This window comes from Crocuta crocuta, unplaced genomic scaffold (assembly GCF_008692635.1).
Source record: "Crocuta crocuta isolate KB4526 unplaced genomic scaffold, BGI_CrCroc_1.0 scaffold141, whole genome shotgun sequence".
NCBI classification, from domain to species: domain Eukaryota; kingdom Metazoa; phylum Chordata; class Mammalia; order Carnivora; family Hyaenidae; genus Crocuta; species Crocuta crocuta.
Genome location: NW_027527951.1, coordinates 7,404,166 through 7,422,429, shown reverse-complemented (window position 1 = coordinate 7,422,429; position 18,264 = coordinate 7,404,166). Strand labels below are relative to the sequence as shown.

The window sequence follows — 18,264 nt, the reverse complement described above, 5'->3', positions numbered from 1 at the left end:
GTCAAACTTGTCAGTGTGTGTGGGTCATTTCTCTCTCTCTTTTTTAAAAATTTTCTTCCTACTTCTCCCCATTCATACAAAAACAAACCAGTAGAAATAGGTTAAAGAAATATACATGAAAAAAGTAAACTATGAGTAAAAACAAAACATTAAGATGAGGGTATATTCGGTAGGGTATTGATTCAGCTGCTGTAAGAACTACCAAGATAATATAATGGGCTTAAAATTGAAAGTTCATTTTTCACTCTCATGAAAGTTCAATGGGATGGGAACCCAGTGGGGACTGGATCAACAGTCTTCTGGGACTCCTTCTATAGTTTTGCTGTCTCCCCTAAGACATTGCCCTCTTCCACAAGGTCAAAGTTGGCTCATTAGCACCATGTCTAAGTTATAGCCCCTCAGAAGAGAAAAGAAGTGGAGAGCAAAGAGTTTTCCTATTGAGACCATGACCTGGAAGTTGTACACATCACTCCTGTTGACATCCAATTAGTCATTTAGTGAAAGCAGGCTGAGAAATATTGTCTCTAACTGGGCATCCATGTGCCCAAGTAAAACTCAGAGAAACTTACTAATGAAAGGAAGAAAGAGAGAATAGACATTGGCAGAAAATTAGTAGATACATTTATAGGTAAAGTTATATTACAATAGATGGTATAGACCACCAAGAAAAAAGGGTGATAAGGTCAGCAAGTGCTAAGATTCTAGTTAGTTGCTAAAGTGGAATATTGTATTTGACCTGCAGTTTCCTGATAACCAAAAATTAAAAAAAAAGAAATACAGTCTATTACATATTTATCAGCATCCCTGTAATTTATACATGTTTCTTAAGAGAAGCAAAGCTTTTCTTAGACTAAATTCTAAAAGAACTTACTTTCACACTGAAATTACTCTCACACTGAATGTCAAAGAGGCGACACCAGGAACTGTCAGGGCAGTGTCTGCAAACATATCCCTGAAAAAGAAGCAACAGTTTGTTTTATGTGACAGATATTTTTAATACATTCTTTAATGAAAGCCAACGGCATGAGTCAAAAACTCAACTTCACAGAAGCAAATTTATTGCAGGTTGAGGTGGGAAGAATAGGTAAACATTTAGTAAATGCGTACCTGTTATGTAGGCAGTAATTGTTTAAATATGGCTGCCCTCCCACACCGAAAATCTGTATGGAAGGAAGGTCAAAATACATGAAGTAAGTGATAATAATACTAACTACTTAACTTATTAGGATGTGCCACGACAACTGGTTGAATGTGTTTGCACCCTATACCCTCCTCTCTATGTGCTCCCTGGAGTTATGCAGCACACAGCAGTTTGTAGCAATCTGCTATAGCATCAGGCATTGCACAGATATTTTACAGTTTGCATATGTTGTATAATTTTATCCACACAGTGACTTGAGACACATTATCTATTTCATTGATAAAGTGGCTGAAGCTCAGCGTGGTCAAGTAACTTGCCCAAAGGCATGCAGCTGAACACAGCTGTGGAACTTGAGCCTTGCTCACTTTTATTATAAATCTATTTTTTGTTTGTATATCTGCATTTGACACTGCAGCATAGCGTATATATCATTCAAATTTCACTGCTAAATTTCACTACACAGCTAAACAGAATGGGTCTGATTACAAGGGCAATAGCATTTCAGTAAAGGAGAAATCTTTGTGGATTGAATAGTCAGCAAATGCTAGCTGCTATAAGTTGGAAAGGTTTGTCAGAGTGAAGAGGAGTAGAGATGGCACTCAAGTACAGAGAGATACTATAAGTGAAGGCAAAGATGTAGAAATGAGACTGATTTTATTGATGAAGAGTTGGCATGTTGCCTGGACTAGAAAGGAGGATTTGAGTTAAAAGGTAAACTGACATTAAAAGGAAAACTGACAACATCTGATTTTTTCCAGTGATATTTTAGAGTGCCATAATAGTCAGATTTGTTTGTAAGAGTGGTGACTTGGTCTCATGTAGAAGCATTGAGGGTGGAGAGAAAAGGATCACTCCAAGCAATACATAGGAGGTAAAATATATACAGCTCTATGATGGATTGGTTATGGTGGATGAAGAAGGTTTCATACCTTGGATTTTAGCAAAAATATGGTTTGTGATAAACTGGAGCATGTTATGTTGGGGGTAGGATTAGAAGCATAAGGGACAGGGTCTTTCCCAAAATGCTGGGGATTCTCAAAAACATGACCTGCCAAGTAAAAAGTTTCCTCCATTTTCTCAGAAGTAACTGAGAGCCCAGAAAGCTTTTAAAGCAGAGATGGGCAGACTAATGGGTGGTGATTTTAGATGATAAAAATAATATCACTGTATTGTGGATAGCTCTTGTATGTACATTATTGTTCTTTGAGCCTTGAAACAGCTATATGTACTGAATACTCCTACCATCTGCTTCTTTCTCCAGGAGATTAAGAATTTGCTTAAGGTCACTGAGCTGGCAAGTAGCAGACTAGGTCTCTGTCCTATGGAATGCTGTCTCATTTATTTTTATTTTAAATTTTTGAAATAAAGAGAAAATTAATTAGAACTTAAACGCCTTCAAAGCTATCCTTTTCAGCATCCCTTATTGATCACAAATACAGAATAATTGACTGTCTTTCTCACTAGATAGAGAAACAAGGTTAGCATGAAAATATTTCAAGGGTATTTTTAATTTGAACAAAATTTAGATACCTAAGACAATAATAGCCTTTCTAGGTTATGTAAGGTTAGCTCCATTTATGAATCAAATGCCTGTCAACAGAAACTATGGCATTTGTGATCTATGTTTTTAATTTCATGTATTTACTTTTAAACTATTTCAGTAGCATATTTTCCTTTCAGATGAAGGCTTCAAACACCCCTCTTTTTTTGTAAAATAAAATGTATCCATAGAAACTAAAATCTCAAAGAGACTGGCTTTCCTTTGTTTTGACTCTAAAAGTTTCAGGTTTTAAAAATAGAATCAAGTTGATTTCTGCAGTTTCTATAGCCAGGCTGTCCCAATCATAATGGACTTTCTGGCCAGCTGCACAGGCCACAGATGTTTTTTAGCACATGTATGAGAGAAGTTTCAGACCTTACTGGAGACCTGAGTGAATCCTAAGCAGGCATTTAATCTCCTTGGGGCAGGATGTGTGGGTGATCCAGACATAAAACTATGTACTGTTTGGAGAAACATTCTTACCCTAAATTGTCCTTGGAACCCTTTTTAATTCTAGATTCATTCTCTGTTGTAGAATAATTCCATAATTGGGCTTATTTTGTATATTAGGGATGTTTCCTCCATATAAATATTTAATGGGCTTTCAAGAGATAGTTCCTGTTGACACAAAAATATTGGCATGTAGGAATCCAAAGTCCTACTTTAAATATTCCAAGCACCTTTAGTTATTAATACCACAGAATCCTCAAACTGATTGATATATGGATCTGGAAAATTTGTGGTAAAATTTTCCCCATCTTCCCTTCCTCTGATACAGAATTTTTATAACTCTATGCCAGTGGAGTTTTATGCTTAATTGAAATGGGAGATTATCTGCAAAATAGTAGCCTACCTTTATGCGTTTTTTACTTTTTGTCAAGTGACTGTAATTGGATTTTAATGTATTGTCATGGTTAATAATTCATGAATTAATGCTCTACCAGAGTGTTAGAAACCTGAAGCTCCATTTCCAAGAATTATTTATTCTTATCAATATACAAATACACTTTAATATCGTCTAGATTTTAAAAATCAATATTTCCCTTGACCTCCTTTCTTTTTTCTACCTACTGTGTCATTTCTTGAACTCTATCCTGCAAAAGAACTACCTATACTTACTTGCTTTTTATACCTGTCGTCTCACTCACCTGTCATTCTCAACACAGTCAAGATGGGCTCAAGTCCCCTCCATGTAACTAAAATGGCTCTTTTTTCTTTTTGAAGAGTATGCAAGTGGGAAGGGGCATAGGGGGAGAGAGAGAGAGAGAGAGAGAGAATGAATTCCAAGCAGGCTCCTCGCTAGTGTGGAGCCTGACACAAAGCTTGATTCCACAATCCTGGGACCATGACTTGAGCCAAAATCAAGGGTCAGACACTCAACTGACTGAGCCACCCAGGTGCCCTGAAATGGCTCTTCTTAAGGTAATTGATGACCTATATTTTGGCAAAATATGCAGTTCACCACGTATCTCTCTTTAGCAGTTTTCTGTCTATGCCTGGTTTTGTCTTTTCTGGATGGCTCAGTCACAATGAGTGTCTTCCACTTGTTCATCCTTTTTACTCTCATATCTTTGGGCTGCAGAACATAGGATTTACTCCCCTACTCTCTCTCTCTGCTCTCCATCCCCTGGTGATCACATGTGATCTCCTCACCATCTGACCTCTCCATTTGGGTCTAACAGATACCTCAGACTTCAAATGTCCAGAATAAACTCCTGGTCTTGCCCCTCCAGTATGTCATATTTGCTGTTTTCTCTACCTCAGAATGAGACCCATCCACTTCATTGCTCAGTCTTAAAACCTCACATAAATTCTTTACTCCTCGTTCTCACATACCATTCTCTTGGCTCTACCTTCACAACATGCAGCCTTTTCTCACTGCTTGGATTACAGACAGCTTAAAGTTAGCCAACATCAACTCTCCCACCAGTGGTCTTCCTGCTTCCACCCTTGCCCACTGACAGTGTGTTCTGAGGGGCTGTGAGTCTCAATCACAATAAGAACTAAGTCCTTCCAAAGGTCTCTGAGCTGTATGAGCTGCGCCCTCCTTCTACCCATGATCTCCTTACTCCTGTCTGTCTCCTTTTCCTTCCTCTTTCACTCTCTGCTCTGGCCACATCTGTCTTCCTGATGTACATCGTTGGGGCTTCTGCATCGGATGTTCACTCTGCCGGGAAGCCTTCTCTTCCTATACCCACATTCCTACTCTCCCTTCCTTCAATATTTTACTTAAATGCCAGGTTCTCAGTGAGGCCTATGCTGACCACCTGGATTACAATTGGCAGTGCATTTTTCACCTTACCTTTGAAACTTCCAACCTCTTTCCTGGTCCATTTTGTTTTCAGCTGCACTTATCGTCTTCTAGCATGGTGTAATTGACTTATTATGTTTGTGTTGGCCTCTCTGCTCACTAGAACATAACCTCTCAGAAGGCAGAAGTCTGTTTCATTCAGTGATGTTTCCACACGCGCCTAGAATGGAGCCTGGTTTAGAAAGCCTTCGATGTGTAATTGTTGGATGGATGAATAAAGGTGGGAATAAGTGGGCTACTCTACCCAGGAAAGGTCTAAACTGCCATCCATCCAGCTCATCTTCCCCCATACTCTGTACATTTCTTTATTGCAAAATTGAAATTTTCGTTTATGGAAAAGAGCTTTTTTTTTTTTTTTCTTGTCTCTGTGAGCATCTCCAAAGCAGATTAACAAGTTAAGTATTCTTTTTGATGTTTCTAAATAAGATGCTGGGTTCATGTTGGCGAGGCCACTTACCACCGGGTGACCTGACTAGAGTACATTCCTGTGTGTGTTCTACAGTCGCAGGAACCGTGCCTTCCTCACTTTAGGTTTTCGTTACAGGAAGGTGTCACAATTAAATATTAGAGCATGCACTCTAGGAGTACATTTTTGATCTGCAAAATCTATTTAACACATTTCTAGGACCCATTTCTAGGACTGTGGGGGTCCCTCCTGCACCTCCCCTTTTCTAGGGACACCCTCAGATGAAAGATAGCACCGCTTTCGTAAGCCTCTTTGTTTTCTGAGAAAGGACTTAAGCACTCTTTGAAAGAGTTCCAGCCATTTGGTCGTGGTTACACACCCCTCCTGAGTGTACAGGGAGAGGAAACAGACTGTGTCCATAGGCATTTGTACTGCAGTGCATGTTGGAAAGCTACAGGAATCTGGTTGCGCTGGAATGGCAACCTTCCCCCTTGTCTACCTGATCACTCTGGTAACACCATAGCCCGTCACTGCTCACTTCCTTCCTAGCACTAATCAAATTTCTAATTGTCCTGGCTATCATATTTATTGTATAATTGTTATAGACGCATATAGTTGTACACATATTTATACATGTACATTACATATACTTGTAATAATATAATGGTTACAAAGAAAAATATTATATTGTTTTCACCTGTGTCCCCCACTAGGCCATGAGCTCCATGAGGGCAAAGGCTGTGTCTCCAACATTTACTGCAAGTCTGGCAGAGATGCTTTTCTTTATATTTTTCAATAAGTAGGTAAAAGGTTAAAATGAAAGAAGGCAGAAGTAGCATACCTGTCTATTATGGTCGATGCTGTGTCATGGTAAAATTGATTTCTCTGCCTCTGTGTGTGCCGCGGGGCCTCATCTGAGATTTTTGTCCTACAACTACAATGGAAAGCACCTCCGACTGCGAGTTTGCATCTGGCCTTAAATTTGAGGTCTTTCCCAGATAAGTCTTCAGGTCACAGTTTCTTTATTAGTAAAGTGAGGGGATAGAACAGTAATTCCCTAAATTACTTCCGCTCTTTTAGTGGTTAGGATATTTTCACTATACGTTATTATCAAATTTTCTACTAATTTATTGACAGTTTGCTGCATTTTAATCCACTTCCATTTTAATTGCTACTGTGTGCTTGTACTTTGCTGAGCTACATAGCTTTAGATGTGTGATTTCAAAGCACAGTTTAATATGCAGATAAAATAGTTTATATTCTGATGATGAGCTTGTAAGTTGTGATTTTTGATATCACATCTTTATTTTTAAATATTTTTAAATTAAACCGAAAAACGTTATATGGTAACCAGTCTTAATTTTTAATCTTTCAGTGCCCAAATTACTACTCTGTTCGAATAAATAAATACGATCTGCTTATTGTTTTCAAGCAAGAAGAGAGCACAGAGATTATTTTATCCATATTCTTTATTTTACTAAGAATGGTAACAAGACAGTGACTTGCCCACCATCACATCAGTTATAAATAACCTAAGTGTAACTAAACATATATAACCAGTGGCTGTTGGTCCTTTGATTTTGAAAGTATAATCCAGTTCAACTCCATGAAGTACACAAGACAGATGTAGGTATTAATGGAATTTACTACCCACCAAGATAGAGATAAGAAAATTATTTATAATTGTAAGGAAAGTTACAATGTGCTATACCCTAGCATATAGCCAAGGAAGTTGGACCTAGATGAAGGCTCATGGTAGGCCTGCTGATTTTTTCATAGAACTTGAAGATGCATAGAAGTACGATTGGCAATGAAGGGAGAAGAACACTCTAGGCACACTGAATAGTCTATACAAAGACCTTGAATGAGTAGATGGTATGTAAGAAGGCCTGAGTGAAGGCAAGAAGGAGCCCAGGGAGCAAGGGGAGGAGAACTTCAAATAATAAACTCGGTGCAGATCAGACTTTGGATGGCCATATAGACCATGGCAAGGATTAAATGGATTTGGATTACAAGTTTCAAAGTTGTGGGGTAGCCATTCTTGGAACTCATGCAGATTCCTTCAGTGTCACTTCATTTTCAATGGCATAAAAGCAGAGTCCACACCAGTCTTCAGGCTGATCCTGACCCACGTGCTCAGCAGTGCTTAGCAGGAGATATGGGAAGTATCGTTGTTTCTGCCTGTTGTCCACCCTTCTGGGTCAACACCGCCACACCTTGCTGTCTCACCTGTTCTGAGACTCAGGTTTGGACTTGCTTTCTGACAATGTTTGGAATAATCCACTCTTCCTCTGACGGCTATCCTCTACTGCTGCTTTGGCTTGCTTTAAGTATTGTGTTCCTATCTCCGTATCCTTGGATTTCAGTATGATTTCTTGTCAGACTCTCAGCTGCTAGCAGCCTGTGGACTTGAGTCCTAGTAAGTGGGATTGGTCACTTAAAATTTATTTCTTTAGGGGAGCCTGAGTGTCTCAGTTGGTTGAGTACCCAACTGTCAGTTTCAGCTCAGGTCATGCTCTCACAGTTTCATGAGTTCTAGCCCCATGTTGGGCTCTGTGCTGATGGTGTGGAGCCTGCATGGGAATCTCTCTCTCTCTCTTTCTGCCCCTCCCCAACTCACACTGTCTCTGTCTCTCTCTAAATAAATTTTAAAAACTTAAAAAACTTTAAAAAATTCTTTTAGCATCTAACTTGTAATCAAAAGTTTCAAAAGATCCTATGCATTTGCTCACAATATTGCTTTGCTTTATTATGAATGTGTGGGTTTTAAAATAATGACTTAGTTTCACAATGCAAAACTTGTTTCCCTCATTCCACTTGACATGATTTAATTTTTTAATATTTTGTGATGAATGATGAAAGTGAAGTGTTTGAGTTGTCGCTGTGCGTTTAACTGCTTTTTATTTCGTCTTTAATTTACAGTTTTCACGGGTACTGAAGAATAGAGCCTGGCCCACTTTTAAACAGGCCAAATCTAAAATCTCCCCATTACACAGCAGTGATTTCTGCCCTACCAACTGCCATGTCAACATAATGGAAGTTTCCTATCCCAAAACATCAACCTCTCTGGGGAGTGCATTTGGTGTTCAACTGGATAGTAGGAAGCATAATTCTCTTGATAAAGAAAATAAATCTGAGCAAGGTATGTTAGCTTTTGAAACTTTCTTAAATCATGAAAAGTACTTTAGGCAATTATAACTATTCCAACATCCCTGAAATAGGATCGATTCCTCTGTGTGTAAACAAGTCTGAATTTTATAAAGACAGGATTCCTCTCTATTTTCATTTGGATAATTATACATAAGCATTTATCAAATGAAAATGGAGTTATACATTTTTATTATTTTTTCTCTAAGAAGAGTGGTTGTTCTTGCCTTCCTCCTATATATGATAGACACAGCTTATCCTGCTGTGAAAACCATGAGTCTGAAATGGCCCCGTAACTATGAAAAAAACACAGGAGAAGCTACTTCAGCGCAGTGCCATTCCACACCATCACAGTAGGGTATGAGATTGAATCATATTTTAATCACAACTCCCAGAAGCTTTAATTCCTGAAATGAAATTCAGCATTGGCTTGGCATTTTATTTTATGCAAACTTGGGTGTCTAGAATGAATTGCACTGGATCATTATTATAAGTCAAAGATCGTATTATTCTGGAATGATTTTAACTCCCCAGGGAAACTGAGCCCTATGGTGTACATTCAGCATACAATCACAACCATGGCAGCCCCTTCAGGTCTGTCTCTTGGACAGCAGGATGGGCATGGGCTCCGGTATTTGTTAAAAGAGGAAGACCTAGAAACTCAAGATATTTATCAGAAACTGTTGGGCAAACTTCAGACTGCACTGAAAGAGGTGGAGATGTGTGTTTGCCAAATCGATGAGTAAGTATTTTATTTACTGTACTTTTAAATGTTCCTAATAAAATAGCTATAGAAAATGTGACTTTCTATAACAGCCATCATTCTCTCTTTTGTTTATAGAAATGTAGGATTGTGTGTATGTGTGTGTGTGTGTTTGAGAATCACATAGATCCTCTTTATTCCAATACCTTAAAACTGATGTAACATGATAAATACATAGATATATATTTTAATGATACATTTAATACCAGAGAAGAGAGAGACAAAATTTTGTCTTCTAGAAAACACTAAATGGGCTCAATGTGAAAGTAGAAAATTGAAAAATATGATTGAAAGAGTACCAACAAGATATAGGGATCTCCTTGTATACTTCATAGGGCAGAACACAGTATTTGATATATATGCACTCAATAGATGTGTATGGAAAATATAAAATATAACATTCTTAGCATGCTTCTTAAATGAGTAAATGCAAAATTATGTATACATAAGACCAATGACCAGCCCACTTTTTCCCCTTTTGATTAAATTAATGGTTTATTGAGCAATAACTAAAATAGCTCTGCTGGCCATTTGGAAATTTTTACCAAGAACAGAGAAGCAAAGTTAACTAAAACTTTTCCAGGGGTCTTGGGTGGCTCAGTTAAGTGTCTGACTTCAGCTCAGGTCATGATCTTGGGGTTCATGAGTTCAAGCCTGTGTCAGACTCTGTGTGGACAGCTAAGGGCCTGGATGGAGCTTGTTTCGGATTCTGTGTCTCCCTCTCTCCTTGCCCCTCCCCTGCTCGTGCTCTGTCTCTCTCTCTGTCTCAAAAAATAAATAAGCATTAAAAAAATTGTTTTAAATAAAAACTTTTCCAAAGAGGTCAACTCTGATTCTTATTTTAAAATTTGCTGGTTGGACAATTGCCTCAGCTCTGTGGGATGATTTGCCACATCATGGTGTGTGATAATGCTTCACAGCTAGTCAAGACAGCTCTGTATAGTCAAAACAACTGGGCTTTGTGATAGCTTGGTTTGTCATGTATTAAACAGGATAAAGAATAATAACACATTACAAGTTTGTGATGATAATTATAAAAGTTAATACAAAAAATCATCATACTTGCTCGTCCTTGAAGGAGTTGGAATTGCTGAGTATATATGAAGTTGGTAGAATCTATCCTATTCTTATTGTGCTCATTTTATAAAGTTACAGATTTAGATTGCTGTTGAGTGTGTATTGTTTAATCCACGCACACATTATCCCATACTTCCTTGGATAATTCAGTTGTGATGTAAAATATTTAGAATTTATTCTAAGCCTTTTTTTGTAATTGGACATTATACTAATAATATATAATTATAATTATATAATAATAACTAATACTCTCTGTATTTAAGAGTCTCTTATGTTTTGTCCTCCTCCCTGTTTTTATATTATTTTTGCTTCTCCTCCCTTACGTCCTTCTGATTTCTATCTTAAAGTCCGAGATGCATCACATTTCTAAGGTTATCTTTAGATAGTTACTATTTACTATGTTACTTTGTTCTGACATTTTTATGAGTTAATTTAGACTGGAAATTCTGCTTTCCTGTGTCTAATACACTAGTTTTAAAAAACTGCTTATAAAATCAGTGTATTATATTGTGACTGTCCCACTTACAGATGAATTAAATAGTTTGAGGTTGTGAAGAGAATGAGTGGCTCTTCTTAGGCAATGGTATGATACTTTGGATTGTGTGAGAATTACTTATGTGACATATAAGTTAATATCTTAGAGCATTATATTTTGTTTTATTTAATAAATGGAATTTTATTACACGATATGTTATATTTTACAAACCAGTTTTTCCCCCAGAAGTATTTAGGAAGTGCGCAGAGTAAGAGTCTTTGTTAATAAGGGAATAAATAGTGGCACTGGATCATGTATCCTAGGTCTCAGAGGGATTTTAGGAGAACATCTGGACCAATCCCACACTGCCAGTTAGGCCAAGAGTGATAATTCCCACTTTTCACATGAGTCCTTCACCAATGGCAGGAGTATTGATGTACCTACATGGACACTACCTTGGAGACCAGGCCTCTAATGCATTGACTACTCAGCACTTCCTGGTAGTTGTCCAGACTTCATCTGCCTTTGTGAATTTACTGACTTTTTTTTTAAAGTTTAGCTAATGAGATACATTTTTAAGAAAGCAGTTAGAGCCAAAGAGCTCCCTTTACTTGGCTTATTAAAATGCTTTAGATTTAAAGCACTCGTTGAAGAAAGAAGTTAGGCTATTTTTATTAAACAAAAGTACTTAAAATAATTACCTATTTTTACTTAAGATTTTCCCACTCTGTTTTCCTAAAAGCCTTTACCTTCCTGTGCATGTTTATTAGGAAAATGACATGAAATGAGTAAGTGATTTGAGAAACTTCCTTGGTCTTCTCTGTGTGCACCATATAATTTAATTCTAAATATAAATATGTTCCACGTAATTCAATGTGCAACATAATCACTTTAAAATAGTGCAGTTGTCCAACTGCCTGGAGTCCCTCTTGCCCCATTCAGAGACACTGCAGTGCAGTTGAGCTTGAAAAATTATTTGAAAAGCTAGTTACCAAACAATTTTCTCACCATGTAGTAATTATTCTCGGTCAGTCAGAGATGCCTCCGCAGAGTGGAGAAGCAGATCTCGGACACTTTGCCAAGTTTTAAGAGGAACTGCCTCATAACATCTCATTGCTGGCCTTTCTGGAAATCATTCATTCCTATGAAAGGGCCTGGTACTGAGCTTATCTGCTCACCTTGCCACTTGGGAACCTTCTCCTAGAAATAAAATTTCCTTCAATGCATAGATATCCCACTCAATGCTTCTACTTCAGTCAGATCCAAATATGGGACTAGAGACACATTTGTTGTCTATAAACATGAAATATGGTGACCTTATGAACTTACTCAAGATTCTGTGTCTCACTGGAGGAGCTAAATACTTTTGCCCTTGCATGGGCTATTTTTGGTTAATGACACTTAGGTACAAGACCTAAGTAAAGGATAATTTGTGGATAATCCAAAATCATTGGCAGGACTTTAAAATATGGAGTTTGTGTATTCTGTCATGGAGGGAATGAATAAAGATTACTGGTGGCTAGTGAAGATAAGAAAGCTGAGAACAGACTGCATTTTTCAGGTGCAGATGCCCCAGACTGAATGGTCAACAACCAGCATTGGGGGACCCTTAGTGAGCTGGGCTTACAAGTAGGCATGGTAGGGCCGACAGTAGAATTATCTTTGAGGTTTTCCCAAGCATTGTGCTGTTAAATGTATGAAAAGAAGGCACAGTTTCATAAGCTCTAACATGTACTGTAGGGGCTTATGTGCCAGGCACAGTTGTATCAGTATACACACTGTTTGATTTTATTCCCACAGTCCTTCTGTGATGTGGGTTATGAAGCACGGGGACATATCACATTAAATCTGTAACTTCAAGATGTTTCCAAAACTGAATTCTAGGTTTCCTTATACTAAACCTACTTTGACTCCTCCGTCATGAGAATCTTCCCTCTTTTTAGTCAGGTTTTCCCCACATCTACAGTTCTGCAAGCCGGAATTTGGGTATTACCTTTGATTCTTCTCTTTCTTCCTCCTGTAGTACCTTGTCGAGTTTGGTCAGTCATACATCAGAGTGTATCTGCACCATCACCTTAGAATGGGTCACCATTGTCTCCTCACTAGTATCCACTGTAGGAGTTTCCAGCTATGTCCCCCTCATGCATTCTACGTTCAGCAGATGCCAGAAGGCTCTGTAAAGGTAAAATCATGCCAATTCCTTGCTTGAAACCATTTAATGGCATTGTAATGCCATTAAAATAATATCAACTACATCACTGTGGTCTATGTAGCCCTCCACATTCTGCCCCTGTCAGTCTCTCCAAACCCATTTTCCTGAACTCCAGCTGCTCTAGCCTTTTTCTGATCCTGGAACGTGACAACCTCTGCCGGATTCACGCTCCTCCTGAGGTCTGCAGCTAGCCCTCTAGGCTCCCAGGTGTCAGACTAAGGGCTACTCTGTAGAGAGGCTGTGCCTACTTCCCCAGGATAAAGTAGATACTCCTATATCCCAGTCACATATGTCATTCTTCCAGATACCCACCTTTCTATACAACTGTTATTGCTGTTGTTTGATGTTAACAAAACTCTAAAGCCTCACAGACTTAAAGCAAGAGGATTTCTCTCTTGCTCACTCCCCATGACCATCTGGGTCACAGGGTTTCTGCTCCACATTGACCTCACTAAGGGTTCAGGCTGACAGAGTCCCCATCAGTAGGGGGTCACTTTGTCACATCAGCAAAAGGGAATGTGGTAGGCTGCACACTGGCTTAAAGCCTTGCACCTAAAAGGGACTCATGTCACCTCCACTTATACCATATTGGTGAAAACAAGTTACATGGTCATTCTTACCTTCATAGGGTAGGGGAGGCCACCCAGTTGTGTGTCCAGGAGGACTGGGATGTGGTGGTCAGCACTACTGACCCTCCTCCTCCCTCCAGCATGTATAAATGATATGCAGGGAGGAGATGTTCTTCCTAATTTGCGAAGTATATGTATATAACAGTGTGCCTCACTTGTCCCATCTCTAAAGTGAGGATCATCATCATCATCATAGTAATACCTACTTCATAAGGGAGTTTTAGGATTGAATGAATGAATACCTATCAGTATTTAGTATGGTGACTGGCATAAGAGCTCAACAAATGTAAGTCTGATGAAAATGATAAAGATGATGATATTTAAGTCTCAGTTTAATAGAAAAACACACAGGTGGTTGCAAGATACCATATACAAAAGTATTCATCAAGGGTGTGAGAAGGAGATTGGCCTGCTCAAGACTTTGAGAATTAACAGACCTGTAATAGGTAGCTTAATGAGCAAAAGCAAAAGAAAACTATTTCCATATGCACAAATATTAAAGCTTTATGCATTATTATTTTAAGAATCTAGAAATTTTATGCAAAAACGTAATGTCAGAAACACTGGTTTTCTATAATTTGTTTGTTAGCCTAACAGTTGTTCCCACAGGGTCAGTGCAAGCATCATTGCAGCTGTTTAAAATGGAAAGCTAATATGTGGATATAATTCATATGACTTTGAAAAAAACTGAGTATGCTCAGCCCCATGACTTCTGATTTAAAAGATACATAAAGCACAGAGTGCTTCTTGCAGAATGAGAACTCCTGCATCTCCTTCCTCTTTAGCATTCAGAGTTCATCTGTCTGTGCAGTATAGGGTTTGGGTAATTGGAGTTAATCTAATGTTTTAAGCTTTTGGGTAGAAGGAGTGAATAAATACACATCTGTCTTCCAAGACATGAAAGAATCTTTGCAAATAAGAAAACTCTGTTTAAAATAATTTATAGCTTCATGGGGACTTGAGCACTGAAACGCAGCCCCCTGATTTTAACTGTATTTAAAAACTATAAGATGCCAAAATATTCAAATGTCATATCCCAGTGAGACCTTCCTTGACTACACTATTTAAAGTTGTAGCTCCAGCTTCTTTCCCTTCTTTATTTTCCTTCTTAACATTTGTCACCATGCGATACACTATATAGTTTACGTGTTTATGGTTTGTTTCTTCCCAGTAGAACAGGAGGGAAGCTCCAGGAGGACAGGGGCTTTTGTTTTGTAAACTGCTGTGTGCACAGCACCAACAACAATGCATGGTACAATAGATGTGCCTAATAAGTAATTAACGAATTCTCTTAACAAATTTTTGCTCCGTGCATGGCACTGTGGGTTATCCATGAAAGGTATAAGACATTCTCATAGACTTGAAATAAAACAACCATGACCTTGCTATGGAAAGATGAGTGTGAAGATATGTACATTTGTGCTTTGATTAGAACAGAATGCTGTCAGTACTTGGCAAGAAGACAGTTGTTGCCTGGAGAAGCCATGCAGGACCCCTTTGTTAAGATACGGTTCACTTCGTTTTGCAAGTTTTACAGCATTTTATTTGATAGCAAAAGTTGATTCCATGTTTGCATAATTTTGAGTGAGTACTAACAGAAACTTTTTACAGCCAAACATTCAAGTCCGGAGTGATGGATCCATGCTACCCAAAGTACACGTCAACTATGATACCAGTTGAGAATCTGAAGATTGTGTTGTTAGCCTTGAGCCAAATGGGAGAACTTTTCATTTGGGTAGATTTGTGACATATCATCGTGACTATAGACTGTGGATGATATGGGGGGTAGCTACCCCTGCTGCCTTCTATCCTTATATTGGATGTAACTCTGCTTAATGTCTTATGACATTATCACTTGTATAAAGTGAGAAAGGATTGATCATATGATATTCTGTCTGTCAAATAGAGGAAGCCTGGGAGAAGACGAAGGCAGGGATAGATGGGTAGATGGGATTTTATTATCTGAGGGTAAGCCAGGAGGATATTTAAGCACATTTAGTCTTTATTTTAATATTTTGGTAGCACTTTAAAGTTTTCCAGGTAGTGATGGTGGTGATAATGGCTAAGGGGAAAGGGTGACACCCATTATGTACTGGAATATATTCTCATTTCATTGTCACAGAATCATATTGAGCTAGTTCTATTTTTCCCATATCATAGATGTCAAAGTGAACTATCATAGTTTTGCTGTGGCAACAAAAGTAGAGAGTGACAGAACTGGGATTTGAACACAGTTTTCTAGTCTAAATTGTGTGCTGTTTCTGTTAGTTATTCTGAGAAGAAAAAGTGAACTTCATATGATCATTTTTTTTAAATATTTTATTTATTTCTAGGAGAGAGAGAGAGAGAGAGAGACAGCGTGAGCAGGGGAGGGTCAGAGAGAGAGGGAGTCACAGACTGAAACAGGCTCCAGGCTCTGAGCTGGCAGTCAGCACAGAGCCTGACGCAGGGCCCGAACCCACGAACCGCGAGATCATGACCTAAGCGAAAGTCGGACGCTCAACCGACTAAGCCACCCAGGCGCCCCATATGATCATTTTTTTAAGTTTATTTATTTATTTAAGAGAGAGAACATGCACTCATGCACACACACAGGGGAAGAGCGGGGAAGGAGGGAGAAAGAATCCCAAGCAGGCTCTATGCTGTCAGCATGGGCCCAGTGCAGGGCTTAGTCTCACAGACTGAGATCTTGACCTGAGCTGAAATCAAGAGTCAGACACTTAACCAACTGAGCCACCCAGGTGCCCCATATGATTGTTTTTTATGCAATCAAATATTTATTTTATATGAAAGAAACAGCTTAAAAATATTTATAAGCCTAAATAAGTAAGGTGGTTATCCATAGTAGCCAGTTTGAAAACATGCACTTATTTTTTTTTAATATCACATTGCAGCCTTCTGTCTTCCATAACGTATTCTCCTAAGTTAGAACGTAAGACATCAGAGTGCACAGGACCAACAGACAGTGACAACGAGAAGGGAGAAAGAAATAGCAAACGAGTCTGTTTTAACATGGCGGGAGATGAGCAGGAAGATTCAGGTCATGACACCGTCAGCAACAGAGACTCTTACAGGTAATTCATTAATTCCTTGAACTCATCTCATCAACACAGTCAGATATGATTCCGTATTTTTCACAAAGGTCTTGAAAAAGATTTTTGATTGTCATTTTTATTACCCTCACAAAATAACTGCAGGCTGTTATCTATCCCAGAAAAACCATAGTGATCCCGCATGATCTTTCAAATTATTTGTTTTTCATAATCTTAGTAATTTGGAAAACGGATTTTTTTCTCCGGCTCTGTGGACCTAACCTGGGGACTTGTTCTGTTACAGAGTATGTAATATGTTTAGCAAATAGGCAAATTTTGAGCCTATATTAAATTTTTTTTTCAAATACCTGTTTCTGATTATTGGACTATTGGTAGTGAATTGGAGTTCTTCTTGTGTTTGTCTCCTTGCTTCTTATATTCGAAGTTCCAAGCTAATTTCACCTGCTCACCTCCATGACCAGCTTTGTGTCTTTCTTCCTTCTCTTCCATGCTTTCTGTATAATCTTGGTAGAACTGCTGTACCAAAGTACCAAGGACTGGGTAGCTTAAACAGCACAGGTTTATTTATTTATTATCTGACAATTCTGATCAAGGTGTCAGTGGGGCCTTCTCTTCTGAGGTATATGGAGGAAGGATCAGGTCTAGGCCTCATTCCTGGGTTGTAGATGGCCGTCTTCGCCTGTGTCTTCCTGTTCTTTTCCCTCCATGTGTATCTGTATGTCCACATTTCCCCTTCTTGTAAGGACACCTGTCATACTGGATTAGGGCCCACCTTAATGATCTCATTTAACTTTACTATGTCTGTGAAAATGCTCCTCCAAACAAGATCATAGTCCTGGGTACTGAATGTCAGCTGTGAATTTTAGGGAGAGACACCATCAACCCATAACACCTTCCCTCCGAAGTCTGCCTCATCTTCCTCCCAGACTCTCCAGCATGGCTCCTACAGTGGACTTCCTTAACTGGAATTGCTTGTTTTTTCAACCCATGTGTCTCCTGACACCTCAGTGACAGCTGTCCTAACCAGCATGCCCTGCCTTATTTACTTTAATCAAAGACAAAAATTCTTATTTGCTGTTATTTATTATGCAGTGTATTACAATGAAAATATATTAAGTATTACTGAAGGCATTCTTCTCAGAGGTGTCTAGCACAATTTAATAGCTACCATTAAAAACATTTTTACCAGACACATGGGGAAAGAGGATTTCACATAATTCCCAGCACAACCCTATGAGGCATGTTCTCATATTAACTTCATTTTATTTTATTTTTTTATTATTTTTTTTTACAAATAGTTTATTATCAAATTAGTTTCCACATAACACTCAGTGCTCATCCCCACAAGTGCCCTCCTCCACGCCCATCCCTCCTCCCCCCCATCCATCAGTCCTCAGTTTTTGTCAGCATTCAAGAGTCTCTCATGGTTTGCCTCTCTCCCTTTCCCCCACCATTTCCCCCCTTCTTCTTCCCTTTGTTTCTCCGTCAAGTTCCACCTAATCCTCCTATA

At 38.6% G+C, this 18,264-nt stretch overlaps 1 protein-coding gene across 1 annotated transcript in view; it reads left to right on the top strand.

Annotated features, from left to right (window-relative positions):
• Window positions 1-18,264, top strand: part of PREX2 (phosphatidylinositol-3,4,5-trisphosphate dependent Rac exchange factor 2) — a 288,146-nt gene that overhangs the window by 162,088 nt on the left and 107,794 nt on the right. The window contains exons 24-26 of the mRNA XM_077752494.1: window positions 8,321-8,540; window positions 9,080-9,287; window positions 16,596-16,775. Of these exons, the coding sequence (XP_077608620.1) occupies window positions 8,321-8,540; window positions 9,080-9,287; window positions 16,596-16,775 (608 nt within the window). The remainder of the gene's footprint in view (window positions 1-8,320; window positions 8,541-9,079; window positions 9,288-16,595; window positions 16,776-18,264) is intronic.